Below are 17,591 nucleotides of genomic sequence, written 5' to 3' on the forward strand. Positions count from 1 at the left end.
CTTTGTTGTTTGTTTCTTTGTCCAGGTGTCTTTGTTTTTTTCCCGGGTTTTTACCTCACTCACAAACCGATGATGCGAACGGTTTTGAAAGACACCGTTATATCCAGGTCGGAGTGAGCCAATTAGCGAATCTCGTCGGGAAGAGAGTCTTAAATGAAACTTTTGTAGTTTTTTTTTTTTTTTTTTTTTTTTCTTAATAATTAAATTAAATTAAGAACTTTGTTGTCATTATAAAGTATAAAATTTCATAAATTTGGGCACATATTATTTAAATTAATGTCTTATATTATTTTTACTTGCGAAATTTTCTCAAAATCTTTACAACTGATTAGTTTTTAATATTAATTATTCGAAAAATTAATAAATTTATATTTTTATTTTTATTTACTTTTACTACCCTGTAAATAATTAAAAATTAAAAAGTAAAATCAAAGATCTTTTTGGGTGCGTCAGCAAGAATTTATAATTAATTTAAAAATATTTTTCATGGGGGTTCACAAAAGAAATTAAAATTTAATGGATGAATGCTCATTAATTAAAAAATTAAAATATCAATAAAAGAAATATTTATAAATTTAACTTGAAAGATTAAATTATTAACTTACGTCATACACTTAAAGAAAATTGTCAGGCAAGGTTAAAAATAATTTATTACTTCATACTTTTAAATATTTTTTATCACTTACAGATATATTTAATAGCCGGTATTCAATATTCATTTTTTTTTCATCATTATCAAAAGTATTATTATTATTATTATATTTAGTTTCTGATAATTTTAAATCCCAAAAATAATCAAAAATCAACGTAAAAAAATTTTTGTAATAGTTATAAATAAATAAAATAGTAAATAGATGGATTGTATTTCAAGTGGCCTATAAATACTTTGCTCTGAACGTGACCTACTCTCTTCATATCACTATCGAGAGATATTTGTTGATCAAGAGTTTATGAGCTGTAACATTCTAAGTTAATTTTAATTTTTTCATTTCAAAATTATATTAGCAATTTTTTAATTGTTTTATTTAATCTGTTAAAATTTTTTGAAGCTTAACTTGAAGTTCGTTGTAAAAAAAAATGTATTTCTAGACGAGAAATATTTAAAAAATTTTAAAAGTCTAGCCTATTACTAAATAACATACACCATGTGGAGTTGAGTTTAAAAGTTAGATTGTGTTATAATCTCAGTAAGATAAATTACAATAAAATAAAAAATAGATATATTAAATAGACGATCAAGCGGGTGTTCAACAGACGGTTTTGAATTTACGCCAACAGATTTCATAGCCCAGATAAACTTGAAAGCGATTGCATTTGCTTTTATTATTGACTGTGGAATATGTTCTTTAATTAATGGCACATAGACCAACGTAATTGCTAATATATATTTTGAATGTTATTAGATATTTTTATTTATACTTGAAACATAATCCTGAGGTTCTTTGCTTCAATACATCTTATATTATATGTAATGGCGATGGTAAACGACAACCCGGACAATATGAAATAAAATCGCGATATCAATAGCTTTATACTTCGTACTTTTATATATAGAATCGCGAGCATCCGCAGTCTTTTAATGTATTTATTTTTCTTACCTTTTAATTTTTTTATCGGTTGTAATGTAATCATCGAGTTGCCGAGTCAAATTGCATGGTACGGTAATGTAAGACTTGAGTGATAAATCTAATAAATTTACATTATTGTATTATCTGTCATTAAGTATGTTGATTAATCGTGTAATTGAGATTATAAATGATATCATTAAAGATTTTTTACTTTTGAAGTTATTTTTATAGTTTACAAAATTTTCAGAAAAATTTTTTGGTTGTGACTTTTTTTTTTTTAAGCTTATTTAATAATTGTGTTGTGATTTTATGATTTTTAAAGATTTATACATTTTTTAAGTGAATAATTTATTAAAAAAATTTTTTTAAATTATTTTTTGCTTAAAATTCTCAGTATTGTAATAAAATAATTTCTTCTATCTGTAAATATTTTATAGTTTCGTCGTTAACAGCAATCAAAAAAATTTACTATCGAAAAACCAATTAAAATAAATACATGAGTATTATTAATGGCAAAAAATCTTCGCTTACAATAATAAATTTTTTAAATATAGTAAAACTTGAATGAATCCATTGATACATGAATTCTTATATTATATTATATTAATATGATAAGTATACCACATATAACAGAAAATAAAATAAATACATCCCCTTACTTGGTTATTATACTTCAAGATAAACTCGTTCAAAGACCCCACTTAAATAATCCTACACATAAATCAATAGCTAAATTTATTAACTTTAATTATTTATAATAAATTAATTGAATCTTGGTATTTATGTCCGGCAATAAATAATTCGCAGATCAATTATTTAAATAGAATAATAATTATAACTATGGAGTCAATGTCCGCGTTTTAATTTTATTTTACACATCAATTTTTTTATAATTATAATTATAATCATAATTATTGTTATTGTTATTTTTCAAAAAAAATGTACTATTATTATTATTGATATTACTAATTAATAACCGATTTTATAAATGGTATTCACTAATTAAAAGGGTTCTTGTTGATAAAAAAAAGGTATTTCTTTTATAAGAGAGAAAATCAATGAGAAACACGAAATAACGGATTTCTAACCGCGGCCAGTCGGAAGGTATCGATCGGAGTACATACTTTGTTATATCTTTTATATATATATATATATATATATATATATATATATATATATATATATATATATATATATATATATATATATATATATATATATATATATATATATATATATATATATATAATACCGATATAAAACTGATGGACATGGCAACTCTTTAGTCTTATAACTTATATACAGATATTTATATAGCTCTCTTTATATGTGAGTTTTTTTCATTTCTTTCAAGAGATATGGGTTCACGTTCCAATTAACTACCAAGACTTTGTCCTGTTAATAATAAAAGTAAACGATCCACTATTTATTTTTATTATATATATATCTTTTTTATTATATATATATATATATATATATATATATAGACTGATATTTCAGAGAAAAAAGTTGAAAATATTCACCAGTAAAATTTCAAATTTTTGCACAATGAAAAATTTAAATCGATTAATTAATTTTAATTACAATGTGACATTAACGCTTTTGATGTAATGATGCACGATAACAAGTGTTGTGACTTGTAAGTGCACTGAATAAGTCGATCGATTAAACTGTAGACGTATTCAATGAGTATTTATTTCTGCTGATACGTTTACAGAACTCAGTAACACAATGACAAACTTTGGGCATGGGTTTACCGTCTATCTTACACACTTCGATATTAAAAAAAATGAATTATTGTTTTAATGATAATAGAGATAACAAAAATACACACACGCAATCTCTGGAAGATTGGCATAGTTTTTTAAAAAAATTCTTCACTTGTATTCTTGTACTTGTGCTTATTCATTGCGTGAGTCATGCACGTGCTCGCGGTGAAAATTTATTCATGGTAAATGATCTCGAGATTGTTGAATATTTTTAAACATCAGTGTTTATAATACACTTTTTATTTTATTTTATAAATTATTACTTATATTTATCATTGAGGGCAAAAAATTTCTTATCAATATTTATATTTGTAATTATATTAATTCTTATGATTTTGCCTAATTATTTGTTCGAGGACAATTGAACGAAATATCAATTTTCATGTTGAACTCGTTTTCTTCATTAAAAATTTATTAAAAAAATATAAAATTATTGAAGAAAGTTTGTAACTTAAGAAGCAATATAATACCCAGTAAAACATGATTAGAAAGAATAATCTCATGCAGCTGTTGCAATCCAATCTTCCGCATCATCTTTTATTCGTTTCCGCAAGTATACAAAAGGTCAAGTTTCTTCTCATCCTAAAAAATCCACCACGTCTGTCGTCAACCACTTTTTGTTCCATTCCACTAAATTTTAACAACAAAACAATAATTTCTTCATTAGATTCAATCTCAAAAAATTCAAACATTCCATTTTCATATTTTTTAATTTTCGTTGGCTACTGTTAGCATTGCTTAATGCTATGGTCATATATAATTTAGTCGTTGAGGAAGACATGGCTCACGTCGAGAATGTCGAGCAATTTAGATTTTTGTTTTATTTTAAAGCCCACTATTTATATTTTATTTGTTTCTCTTGCATTACAATCTTCTATTTCCATCGTTCCCCAAATAAATCCCACAGGGATGAGAAAATTTAAATGCCAGAGGGCTATTTCGCTAGGTCACTGAACTTGATCTCTGTCGATATTAATTTTTTTTTAATTAGAATTAATGACCTTTAATGACAATTACAAAAAACCTTTTTTACTTCACTTCAAGTTCACTGTGAAAATTGTTACCATGAATTTCACACGATTTAATTGATGTTTATTGATGGTGTGAAATAATCTTGTGAAAAACTTCAAATTAAATGTTCAAATTTCTAAAAATGTTCTAAGTTCAAATTCGAATTAAAATTCTGGCTAAAAAATCAACGATACGTTAAAATTGACAAAGGCATTTTTGGTAAAATATTACATTTTCTACAAAAGAGGTCTTCTATAATTTTTTCGTATCTTCAATATTTAACTCACAATTAAAATTCCAAACTTTCATGGTTTATCTTTCTTGTACAAAAATTTATTCCTGTCACTTTGAAATATTTTTTTTTGTTTTTGCATTAAATTCCATTGAAATTAATTAAGAAACTCAAAAAACATCGTGCTTGTACTAAACATTGATATGAATGAATTTAAATTAAACAGGCATAAAAGTAGCTCTAATAGGTCACTCGATCAAGGCGAACATTCTGATTAACATAATAGACAATAATGTCGGAAACCCATTGAGCACTTGACGGCTCTGCAGACATAATGTGTGGTATTATACATATCTGTTAATTAAAAATAACGGATTATTTATCTCACAGACAAAAATTTTCTCCGTACAATACAATTTACCAAACTTTCTAATTGAATTCAAAATTACTCACACAATATAAATTATTAAAAAATTTCCACCAGGTTATTCCGCTCCAGATTTTAAATTCCATTAACGATGCAAATGAATTAACGTTTTGTTTCGTTTTTATTTTATCAGATGAAAGTTTTTGAAATTATTAATTTTCCCCTAGTTTTTTAGTTTTTTATCGCTGAGTAGACACGACGCGGTAACTTCTTGTCGATCAATAAGTCCATGTCCCGGCAGAACGACGCCACAATGCTCATGGATACCCCTGGGCAAATTTTGTTATGGTCTAGGTGGTTTTCAGTTCCAACTCCTGTATAGTATGGGCGCTAGATTCATTTAATCTTGTGAATAGAATGGATACCATATTCATCTCTATAATTATCATGTTGATCTAGTTAACATTCGGGTTTAATAAGTGGAAGATATCTCAGCCTCAAGATTTATTTTGCATCTTAACTGCATCTTTATTTTTTATTGCAAGTAACAATTTAAACAATTTTATCATTATTCTTGGATTATTTGTAATTTTTATTCATAAAAATGATTTATTTTCAACTATTTTGAAACATTTAATAATAATCTTCAATTTTAATTATTATTATTCTCAAAATTAGTAATTTTTTAATTTAAAAATACAAATTATTTAACAAATCAACTTCTAATAAATTTTAGTGAAAAACTATTTTTTTTTTTTTTTCTTAACAGTGTAAAATATGATGATGTGAAGCTAAATCTCGCTTTGTATACTTCAAATATATTCCTCAGTTTTATTAGACTACTTACATATAAAATATTATATTTATGAATAGATAATGCTAGTTCAAAGTCTGCAGATTCTCAACGAGACTAGCTCGATTCAGGAAGTTACAAATTCGGGTTAATTGCTTACTTCCTATATGTTACTCTCATGTTCTTCCTTCGATTTAGATTCTTTTTAATGAATAAATGATTATTTACCAATTTTTATACAATATTTATTACGATTCAAAATTTTTCTACTTTCAACTCTAACATCTCTAAAATTTTTTTCCAATTAGTGAATTTTTCTATCTTTTTAGTAAAAGTAAAACTTTCATCAGATTAAAAATTTTTTTAACAATCAAAAAATTTTTCCAGAGTTTACAAAATTTTCCAAGTAATAAAAATTTCCTAAAATATATTTTTTGTCCTGAAAACATTTCTAATCACACGTAAAAAAATTTTTTTATAGTCCATTATTAGCTAAATCATATTCAAAACACGTATAGATAAAGAAGTAGTTAAAATTTAGAAAAAAAAATTACAAAAATATGATATGCGGTGTATTATTCTTTTATGCTCTTAGCTCGTCACGTGGTGACTGCACTCATTGCGAATAGGCGCCTCGTAATTTTCTCAGCCGACTAACCCTTCAACTTTAGTACACTCTTCAGTAGTATAGAGTAATAGTACTCTATATACATAGATGCATGCATAAAGTCTTGATGCAGTCTTGTCTTGTTTGCTCGTTAAGGCACGTGGGTACTTACTTTAAAAACTCTATCGCAAATCTTAAATTTTTTTCCACTCAAACTAAAATTTTATTTATTTCCACCACATTGTCTAAAAAAAAAATCTTACTATTTATAAATTTACAAACTTTAAAAAGTACTTAAAGTTCATGTGCTTTCACCGGTCACGTAAAAGTTACACGTACGGAAAAATCGTAGGCGTAACCACTAAGGCTATGCCAGACGCTGCTGAGGGTACGGCTGACTCATCTTTGCGGGGCTGAGAAGCCACAAGAAAAACGAGTCCAAGAAAAAAAAAAATATAAGATAAATCTCACGATTATGGGATTTTTCCTCCTCTTCAATCTTTATTTTTTCTTATTTCCTTTACTTAGATTGTTTATTCTAGCAAATGTAATTCTATCCTTAGCTTTGGTCAATATTGAATAGATAAACCGTAAACGTTCCACATGTAGGTTGTAGGCAATCAGTCTTTCTAAATATAACTATTGGACAGTATAACAATTATCTTCTTCACAAATTGTTCTTAGCAAATTTGATAAATGGATTAAAATTTACAGATTTACCTGTCAAATTTTGTTTGAATTTTTATTGTACATTGAGTAGACAATTGAACAAATTCAAAATTTTATTATTAGAAAATTATTAAAAATTTATAAAAATTTTAAACTTCAAAGTTCTTCCATTGATAACTTGAAAAAAATGATTAAAGAATGAAATTATATTATTTTTAGATTAAAATTGAAGGTAATAGAAATTTTGTAGTCTTAAAAATTAATTTTTAAGCAAATTAGTGCGCTATAAATTATAGAAATAATATAAACGAAAGATTAATTCAAAATTAACAATATTAAATCCATAAACCAATTAAAGTAGTCATTTATATGTACATATCTTTTTCACGGTTACCCAAGCGCAATATCCTATTTTTTATATTTCTATTTATTCACATTAACAATAAAAGAATCTCCTTTAATTGCTCAAAGTGAAAAGTACTTAATTATTTATTTAAAAAAACAAACAATAAAAGTAAAAAGTAAAAGTTTTTAAAATAAAGAAAGTGAAAGAAAATAGAGTTGATTTAATAAAAAAAAAAATGACGCTGAGAATGCAGAAACGGAATAGAATAAAATTAATTAACAAACTGTGGCTTCAGTTGTTCCAACAAACTTGCACCCTTTTTAATCCTCGCCCTTTACTTTACCCTCTCATATTCTTCACTGCAATTCAACTCCTGTGCTGCATTTTTTTGGATTCATATACACGCCGTATATATTTTATCATCAATTCAAATATTTTTATTTATTCTTCTGTTCTCCATTAAACGTATTCAGATTTCTTCTGCTGTGAATATCATTGTAATTAATTTTTTTTTTCTATGAAAATTTATATTCAGTTAAATTTAAATCAAATTCAAGAGAAAGTATTTTCTTAATAAACATTTGGTGTTTACATTTTCTGGACACATGTTGCACGTGCATTAAGAAGTAAATTGATTCATTGTTTATGTGTAATATTAACACGTCTTAGACAAACTGACCTAGATAAATTGTATTATTACACTACGGAAAAGTAGATTGAATCTAATGGAATCCATATAAACGTTTATTGTCTCTTAATTCAATTCATTTTATAATTTATAACATTTGATTCCAAAAATACTTGCTCAGAATATTGTATGAAGAAAGATATTTTGCATAACATGCATTAGAAAAATTGACTTAATTGAATATTTTTTAATTAATAATTTAAAAAATTCAATTATCATACTCTTTAAAAATTACTAATTCAAAGAAATTTACTTGATCCATTTTTCAGAAAAATTAAGTTGAAAATGTCAATTAATTTTTTTAAAAATTCAACAATAAAAATTTAATAAAAGCTTTTAAAAATTGATAATATAAATAAAATAGTTTGCAACTCTCATCATTACATTAAAGTATTTATATTTTTATTGAAAGTTTATTTTACGTGGCTTAGAAAAAATTGTAAGAGACGATAAGCCTACGCTGTCTGGAAAGATCATCGACCCCGTGTTATTTTATTTTTATCGTCACCGTCGATATCGAAGACGAAGCAATTAACTGGTCATTATGTCACTGTGCCTTGTAATTATTTATTTAAATTACTTGTAAATGCATGTGACATGTGTCTTATTATTTAAATGACATCTGACATAACGATTATTCTTTTCAATTTCTTGATAAGTTTTTTTTTATTCTGTACAACAAAAAAATTAAATTAATTTGATGAAAGTACATTGTAATTTAGTTTTTTTGAAGATTGTTTTAAAAAAACCAGACTGGCGCCGCAAGGTCGACAAGCGAAAGTAAAAAGCTTTCGCAACGGGGAAACAGAGTCGAGTACTTGGGGTAAAAAATATTTGAGGGTAGAAGTTCTAGGAAACAAGGGTTGCTTTTCGTGGAAGCGATGCCATACACTTAGTATAAATAAAGTACATATATTTACGTCTATATCTATGGATGTATGTGATAGTACTGCAATATACTATTTTACAGTTTACACAGCCAAACCGTGTTTTGTGTTTGTTAGTAAAAAATGAATTGACAAAGCTGGTGAATTGATGTATACATTTGTAGTGACGACACGTGCTAGGATGGTCTTCTCTCTATTGATCCATTCAGTTGCCAAGCTTAATTTTTTATAAAGAGAATTCAATGTTATCCCGGATATGCCAGACCCATCGACATACTGACCTATGCAAAAAAATATAAACTACTATTTTATTTTATTTTATTTTGAAGTTTATTTGTTTGTTGATTTCATTAGACAGTTGTTTATCTGGCTTTTAAATAATAATAATAATAATAATAAATTAATTATTGTTGAAAACCATATGGAACCTTGAGAAGTAACAAATTCAGGTCAAGAGCTTTCCAATGACACTAAATTAAATTTTAAAAAACCTATTTTATCATATATATACGTTGAGACAAATTTTTTTTTAATTATATAGATAATAAAATTTTTAAGATAATTATTAGTATTATTAAAAAAATTTTTTTAAATGCACATTTAGAAATTTAAACAATTAAAGCGTGTAATTTTCTCACTGTGATTAATTTTCTGATAAGAGAGAGAGAGTAAAAAAAATAATTTGACAAAAATAATACAGAATAGGCGTGGCACGTTTGGTACATGTATATCTGTATAGATGTATGTATGTATGTATTATTAGTCTGACACCGTAATAATGAACTGCCCTATTTACGTACGAACCCGTAAGAGATTAAACGCGTAGGTACGAGAACATTGCCTTGAGTATAAAAACCATCTGATCTAAATCCACCATCATCCACTTGCCTTCGTAATTCTCTAGGGTTGTCAACACCCTGTGTAATTGATCTTCACTCAAATCGATCACTCAATTGTCCATATAATACCTAAGAGTTCATCTACTAATATTACAATTATGACCATTAATTTCCATTAATTAATCAACTTGATAACATCAGCATCGGAAATCTTGAAATACTATTTACAATTTAATAACTACTAATTATCTAATGGATTAATTGAACTCGATATCAATTTAGAGTAATAAAAAAATCTTTGTATTTTCATCTTTATTTTTATTTTATTGCATGATCGATGAGTAAAGTGACGTCATTTTTAAACGGTCAATTATGATAAAGGTCATTCACTATACTACACACTTCTCAACAGTTACTGTCTGTATAAAATATTCTTGAAAATACTAAATTTAGATTTTAGAGTGTTATAAAAAATTTTTAAATAATTTTTTTTTTTTTTTTTTTTTTTTTTTTCACTATTTAATTTAAAATAGAAAATTTTGATTAATTCACAAATATTTTAACGCGTTAAAGTAATTTTTTTGAAAAAAATTAAACAGTCCCTAAAAATAAAAAAAAATTTAATTTTGAATTATAATATCTATTTATTCATTCTAACTTGTTCAAGATAAGGTTCGGATTATCATTTACAAATGTTAAGATAGAAAAGAATTTTTTTTTATTCTCATTAAAATGACAGGTGTCAAATTAATTTATTATTGAAAAAGATTGAAAGATTTTTTTGTATTAATAATTTTATTTACTAAAAAAGAAAAATTGAAAAATAAAATTCAAAGCTGCAGGAAAAAAAATCTTGATGCATTCACGCTAGATGCGTACAAAAATTTCAACAAGTTTTTCATGATTAAAATACAATAATTGACAATTTTTTTGAATTTTAATGTAAATAATAAAGAATTTTAATCAGAGAGGTATTAACAATGAAAATAATAATTAATGCAATCTAAAATAAACAGTAAGCACAAATCCTTTATACTACTATTGAACAATGTCATATTTACTCAACTGATAAGAAGCTAGTAATTAAGATAAACATTTTTGCTATAAAAAAAATCTAGAACTTTTAATCTATTCTATTAATAAAAAAATGATCAGAAAATAAACTACATTAATTAACATTTAATTGTTAATTTTTAGTTAGTAATCATCAGCAACACGTGTTATGTATGCTATGTATCTAATAATTTAATGACCCGCCATTATGAGTATATTTAATTATAAAACGATAATCATTATTATTATTCGAGTCAAGTTGAACGTTATTGAAGCGATCGGGATCAGTATGAGTCAAGTAAGGCTACGACAAATTTAATGCGCAAACTAAAGTTGTGAGTTGTGAGTTGTAAGCTAGTATATAGCCGCGTTCTGTGATGTAACTGAAGTATTAGATGCCAGAGACCTCCTTATCGGTTAAAACTAGTGTGTTAGTCTCCTAAAGGCTCTTGTAATGTAAGAAACTCGTACTAAACTATTTTATCGCTATTTATTAGCGTAAAGTAATTAAATGTGTTAAAAAATTATGTAATTAAAACAAAATTTCAAAATTTCTCTTGCTGTTGATTTTTTTAAAAATATTATTTTATTTTTTACTTCTAAAATTTTTTATTTAATAAATTTTCGCATTTTTTCATTTGAAATTTTAATTTTAAAAATGTTGCATACAGCATTTATTATTAACAACATTAACCAAGCATTTATAAAAGCAGTTGTTAAAAAATCAAATTGCATTTTAGATTATGAGTTAAATGAGGTTAGCAAAAGTAAAATGAAATTTATAGAATAAAACATTAATATTTGTTGCATTAATTTTTTTTTTTTTTTTTTTTTAATAATAATTATTAATTTTCAATAAATTTTCAGGCGCTGCTAACTGAAAGAGCCCCGAGGATGGCGGACACAAGTCAGCATGAGCTCTCCGAGCCTCACACAAATGGAGTGATAGACGGTCTTACAGAAGAAGAAAAAAGCAAAATGAGACCAGCGGATATTGATGCCGTAAGTATTGAACTGTTACATGTGGTTGTATTAATATTGAAAGAAAACAGTTTAAAGATTATTTTATTTTTTCGTATGTTAGAAAAATTATTGTATTAAGTTCATTTTTATTTTGCAGGATATGCGAGAAATGGAGCGAAGGAAGCGTGTAGAAATAATAATGAACTCGAAGATGTTCAAAGAAGAGTTAGAGCGCATTATTGAGACACAATTGAAGGATGGATCTGGACCTTGTGGATTGTTGCAACAGATTACGGAGATGATGGGTGCACAGGGTGCTCGTTTTAATGCTAATGTGTTCAAAAGTAATTTTTTAGATTTGTTATTTTATTATTGATATGATAAATTTTTATTTTTATTTTTATTGTGTGTATGTACAAATATTATAGTTGAAAATGATTGATAAGAATTACTAAATGTTCAAGTTAAAATTCTAGCGACTGAAAAATTTTTTTGATGATTAATTATTTATATTTTTTAATTTATTTATATTTTTTAAAATAATAAAAAACTTTCATTAATAAAATAATTGAAAAAATTTCACAGATTCAAATTGTGTGGTGCCTATAAACGACATCCGTGGTGTTGAAGCGAAGGGTTATGAACGCGGAGAAAAATTACTACGTTGCAAATTAGCGGCTGTATTTAGACTACTAGATTTGTACGGATGGACCCAGGGTCTGGCTGGACAGATAACAGCTCGATTAAACGCTGACGAGGAGCATTTTTTAGTAAACCCATTCGGGCTACTCTACCACGAGATAACGGCATCGTCATTAGTTAAAGTCGACATGCAAGGGCAGGTAGTCGAACAGGGAACGACTAATTTTGGAGTGCATGTAGCTGAATTTCAATTGCACTCGACGATCCATGCTGCTCGTCCAGACATAAAATGTATTATACATATAACAACGCCAACAGTAACAGCAGTGTCTTCCTTAAAATGCGGCCTCTTACCAATCGGCCCCGAGAGCATCGTGATCGGCGATGTCTCGATTCACCAGTACATCGGCGAGACTCTTGAACCAGAAGAACGCGAGAAGATAACCCGCAATCTGGGACCTATTAATAAAGTAATGCTTTTGACCAACCGCGGTGCTTTGTGTTGCGGTGAGACTATTGAAGAAGCCTTTTACAATGTCTACAATACTGTTCTTGCTTGCGAGACCCAGTTGAAGTTGATGCCCATGGGAGTCGAAAACTTAAACTTACTGTCGGAGGAATCCAAAAAATCTATTTACGAAGCCTCGAGAAAACCACCGATCCCACATACTTCCAGTATCATTGAACCTTCGCCATTGGCTGAAAAATTGGAAAAACGCTGGAGAATCGGTAGCTCTGAGTTTGAAGCACTTATGAGGATGCTTGACAATGCCGTGAGTATTTTTTTGAACAAATATTGTTAGATTTTGATTATGTAAGTAATTAACAAAACGAAAAGAAAATTTTGTGACGAGCATATTTTTATTTTAAAAGGGATTTTTATTGTTTAATTTTTTTGAGAATTTATTTAAATTATTTTTATTTTTTGTTGTAGGGTTTTCGTACTGGTTATATTTACCGACATCCATTAATTAAAAGTGAGCCACCTAGACCACGTAACGATGTTGAAGTACCACCAGCTGTTTCTTCACTCGGTTACCTATTGGAAGAAGAAGAACTTTATAAACAAGGGTATACATTTTTCATTAATTAAAGTTTATCTTATTTACCATTCATTTATTTTACTATAATTGTTAAGTCGTTTGGAATTTTTTTTTTTAATTCATACAATCATTAATTTTATTATTATTATTTATTTTTGGTTATTTGTTTGTAATTACAGTTTATGGAAAGGAGGACGTAAAGGTGCCGATAGGTCACGTTGGTTAAATTCACCGAATGTTTATCAAAAAGTGGAAATACTCGAGACCGGAACGCCAGATCCTAAGAAAATAACAAAGGTAGAAGTCATTACTTTTGAAAATAAAACTGAGTAGTTATTTGATGATTTATTTAAAAAAAAAAAAAAAAAAAAAAACATTCCCTATTGATTAATAATCATTAAATAATACGATACAATTATAAATATTTTACACTTTACGTATTTACAAACATAAGAAAAGTGAAAAATTTATTTTCGTTTAGGTCATCTTTTTTTTTATTAGAATTTTTTCTTACCGAATCAATCAATTCTTTGTGAAAATAATAATTCATAACTATAAAAAAAAAAAAAAAAACTAGTCAACTTGAATTAAATGATTAAAAAGTACCGAGTTATCTCGTCTGTACCTCAATAATGAAATTAACAATTTTACAAGCATGGTTAAAATTCGTAGTTAAAAATAGAGTCATTAATCATCGTAAATAATATTTAATGAGATTTGTCTCAATGTTATAAAAATTAAAAATATATCATCTAAAAAGCATTTCTCTTCAGTAATAATAAATTTATATAATAAAAAAAAATAGTAATTATCTAAATTCAGATTGTTCATATAAAAAATCTAAGAAAAAAATTTTATAAAACGAATAACAAAACTTTTCAATTAAAAATATATATTGAAATATTATTCTATGTGTTACGCTTTGATATAATAATCTATTGAAATATCTACATGTTTTTACTAATGAGATTATTATAACTAAACGCAGTAATCGTATGTATTTGATGCTTGAAGAAAGCGATGCTTAATAATTATAAATATATATAAATATAATTGCACTTTTTATCAAATCATGAAAAGTAAATTTAAAAAATTAATTTTTACATTCCATTTTTTTTTTTTTTTTTTTAATGGAAATATATATTTGTATTATTATCATCTATCTACATTCCAAATTATTTTATTATATTTATATAGATAGATATTTAAAAATTATGTGCAATGCCATTTATTTAGTGCCAGAATATAAAAATCAAAAATAAATTTTATTTAATTTATTATGAATAAATAATAAAAAAAAAGCTTTTGCTTTTCATGAATTTAATATTATTTAAAAAAAAGCGATATTTATAAGATGGATTGTCATTTTTCTTTTTGTAGCTGCGATGTTTAAATAAAGTTACACAGCTTTGAAAAAAAATATTTTTTTAATAATTTTCAAAGTTAAGTCCAGTAGAATTTACTATAAATAAATAGATAAATAAAATTATTGAAATCAGGACATGCGTGTGAGTGTGAAGTATAAAAGATTAGGACGGGATTCTTTTTATTTATATTTTATAATTAGTTAATTAATTAATTAAAATCAATCGTGTTAACTAATATTACTATTTTCTTGACTTTGTTTTTTATTTAGTGGGTGGATCAAAATGCAGAGGAGGTAAATCCCAATGAAAAATATTCTCGGAATTTGGATTAAGTCGTTTCTTATTTTTATTATTTATTATTTACGTTTACTTTTCTCAAATAAATCTGCAACTTTTTTTCTATCGCTAGGGTCCACTTTCACAGTTTTAATTAATTAGTTAAAACATTTCGGAGCATGAGGATCAGCCACCAATTATTTATTCTCAATGAAATTTATTTTCAGCATTTTTATTTCATTGGGAAACATTGGGTTCATTAAAAAAGAAAAAAAAAATATTAACAATTAATTCTATCACGATTGATAATTAATTGATTTATCAATTATCAAAAATGAATCATCATAAAAACATTGTAGTATTTAAATAATTAATCATATGACAATGACTCTGAATGAATGTGTGCCTGTTGGTCATCGTAATTTGAAAAGTAATTATACAGACAGTGGCCAGGGTATACATCAGCTGATTGACAAAACCAGATTTGTCGACCCTTTGTCTTTTCTAACATTTTTTTTTTAAAACAAGAAAAAAAAATAATATTCGAGTATTTTTGTTTTTATTTTTGTGAGTGTATATATATATCAATAGCCATTGACGAGACAGGCACACATTTAATCGAGTCATTTTTTTAACCGGCTTATAAATGCTTATTTAATTTACTTTTAATTTTTAATTATTATTATTACTACTATTATTACTATTACTGGTGGTTAAAATCGACTGGGTCGTTTAACAATTCTGGTTTTGTCTTCAGTGGGTGTCTGATGGATCACCAACACACAGTAGCAGTACGCCAGTAAGGATTGATAGTGCGTTACAGTTTGTACCCAAGAATACTAATCCAAAGGAATTTAAACAACTTCAACAGCAGGTTGGTTCATCATTCATTTATTTATTTATTTATTGTATATTATTTTTCTTAATTATTTCAAATTAATAATTAATAATTGATTTTTTAAAATAGATTAAAGACTACCGTAGAGCGGATAAAATATCAGCTGGACCCCAGTCACATATTTTAGAAGGCGTTTCGTGGGAAGAAGCTAAAAAAATGCAGGTAAATATCACTTCATTTTTTTTATGTTTTAAGGAAGTCCTTTCGCTCCAGTTGAGTCACAACAACTGTAGTAGTTAATATTCGATAAATTAAAATAAAAAATCCATAAAAATTATTAAAATTATAAAATTAATAATATTTGAGGCATTTTCTAAAAACAAAAAAATTTTTTTATTCAACAGGACGCAACTATCAGTGGCACTGGTGAACAAGTAGTATTGGTAGGTGCAGCAAGTAAAGGTATTATCCAACGTAATTTCCAACACAATGCAATGGTGTACAAAACTCCGTATGCCAAAAACCCATTCGACGCCGTCACTGATCAAGAACTTGATCAGTACAAAAAAGAAGTTGAACGTAAAACTAAAGGAGATATATGTAAGTTTTTTTTTTTTTTTTTTTTTAGCGATTTTTAAGTTTATTTATGAAATACATATTTTTTTATTTTCTAAACTCATTAAATTAATTAGATGATGAATCGCAGTCGGAATCAGAAGCATTATCGTCATTTAATATTAGTAGAGCGACCCATGAATCAAGCACTGCCAAATCTCCAATTCAATCACCCATTTCTGTGACATCTGAAACTGAAGAAGAAAGTCGAGATGGTAAATTATTTGTTAATAATAAATAACTTGATTTATAAGCTAATATTAGAATTATTGATTAATTTATTTGTTTATTTTTAGAACCTCGTGTACTGCGGATAGAAACAAAACGCGTACCTAAACCAAGCCAGGCAGAAGTTGTATTAAGTGATGGTAAGTTTTCACTTTCAATTGGTTGATATTTTATTATTATTATTATCATTATTTAAGCATGAAATTTATTCTTAAATATTTTATCAATTTAAATATCATAAAAACTTAATGCATGATAACAAATGCACGAATCAGGAAAAATGCATGAGCATGAAAATGATGCGGATAAATCCACTTCTAATTCGGTGACGGTATCGAATCTTCCGACTCAAACTGTTACTACACAATCTCAAATTGTTCCTTCAAATCGGCAAAAGATTGGAGGTAAGCCACAATCTTGCCTAAAATCTACAAATAATTTATTATATGAGATGCAGAATTAAAAAAAAAGTTATTCGTAATTTTTCAATATAAAGAAAATTTAAATGTAAAAAAAAAAAAACATTTAGTTTTATAAATATTGCAAATTATTTTTCAAAAAAATCATAAATCAATTTCGAAAAATTTGACCTGCTTTAAATAATTACACTAATTTATTCATTATCGAATCAATTAAAATTTATTAACACCAAAAATCCATTTTTTAAATTTCAAAATTTATCGCACGTTCTTTTTGTTATCTTTTTTTTAAATAGTCGATCCAACGACTGAATTTTTAAACGAGATGCGACGTTCAGCTATTGAACCCATGAATAATCGCAGTAAACGAG

The 17,591-nt window shown here is 26.4% G+C and overlaps 1 protein-coding gene across 10 annotated transcripts in view; it reads left to right on the forward strand.

Annotated features, from left to right (window-relative positions):
• Positions 1–17,591, forward strand: part of Hts (adducin 1-like protein hts) — a 30,627-nt gene that overhangs the window by 5,210 nt on the left and 7,826 nt on the right. For 4 of the 10 annotated variants that reach the window (XM_074238231.1, XM_074238228.1, XM_074238227.1 and 1 more), the window contains exons 2-14: positions 11,697–11,831; positions 11,950–12,136; positions 12,378–13,207; positions 13,369–13,505; positions 13,657–13,774; positions 15,114–15,137; positions 15,878–15,994; positions 16,088–16,180; positions 16,363–16,558; positions 16,651–16,788; positions 16,870–16,941; positions 17,077–17,205; positions 17,517–17,591. In XM_074238231.1, the coding sequence (XP_074094332.1) occupies positions 11,724–11,831; positions 11,950–12,136; positions 12,378–13,207; positions 13,369–13,505; positions 13,657–13,774; positions 15,114–15,137; positions 15,878–15,994; positions 16,088–16,180; positions 16,363–16,558; positions 16,651–16,788; positions 16,870–16,941; positions 17,077–17,205; positions 17,517–17,591 (2,224 nt within the window). In that variant the 5' untranslated portion in view covers positions 11,697–11,723. The remainder of the gene's footprint in view (positions 1–11,696; positions 11,832–11,949; positions 12,137–12,377; positions 13,208–13,368; positions 13,506–13,656; positions 13,775–15,113; positions 15,138–15,877; positions 15,995–16,087; positions 16,181–16,362; positions 16,559–16,650; positions 16,789–16,869; positions 16,942–17,076; positions 17,206–17,516) is intronic. The other 6 variants (XM_074238234.1, XM_074238233.1, XM_074238235.1 and 3 more) reach the window with 4 other exon arrangements.

This window comes from Cotesia typhae, unplaced genomic scaffold, assembly GCF_013202065.1.
Source record: "Cotesia typhae breed Kobodo isofemale line unplaced genomic scaffold, CoteBio_Ctyphae contig_22, whole genome shotgun sequence".
NCBI classification, from domain to species: domain Eukaryota; kingdom Metazoa; phylum Arthropoda; class Insecta; order Hymenoptera; family Braconidae; genus Cotesia; species Cotesia typhae.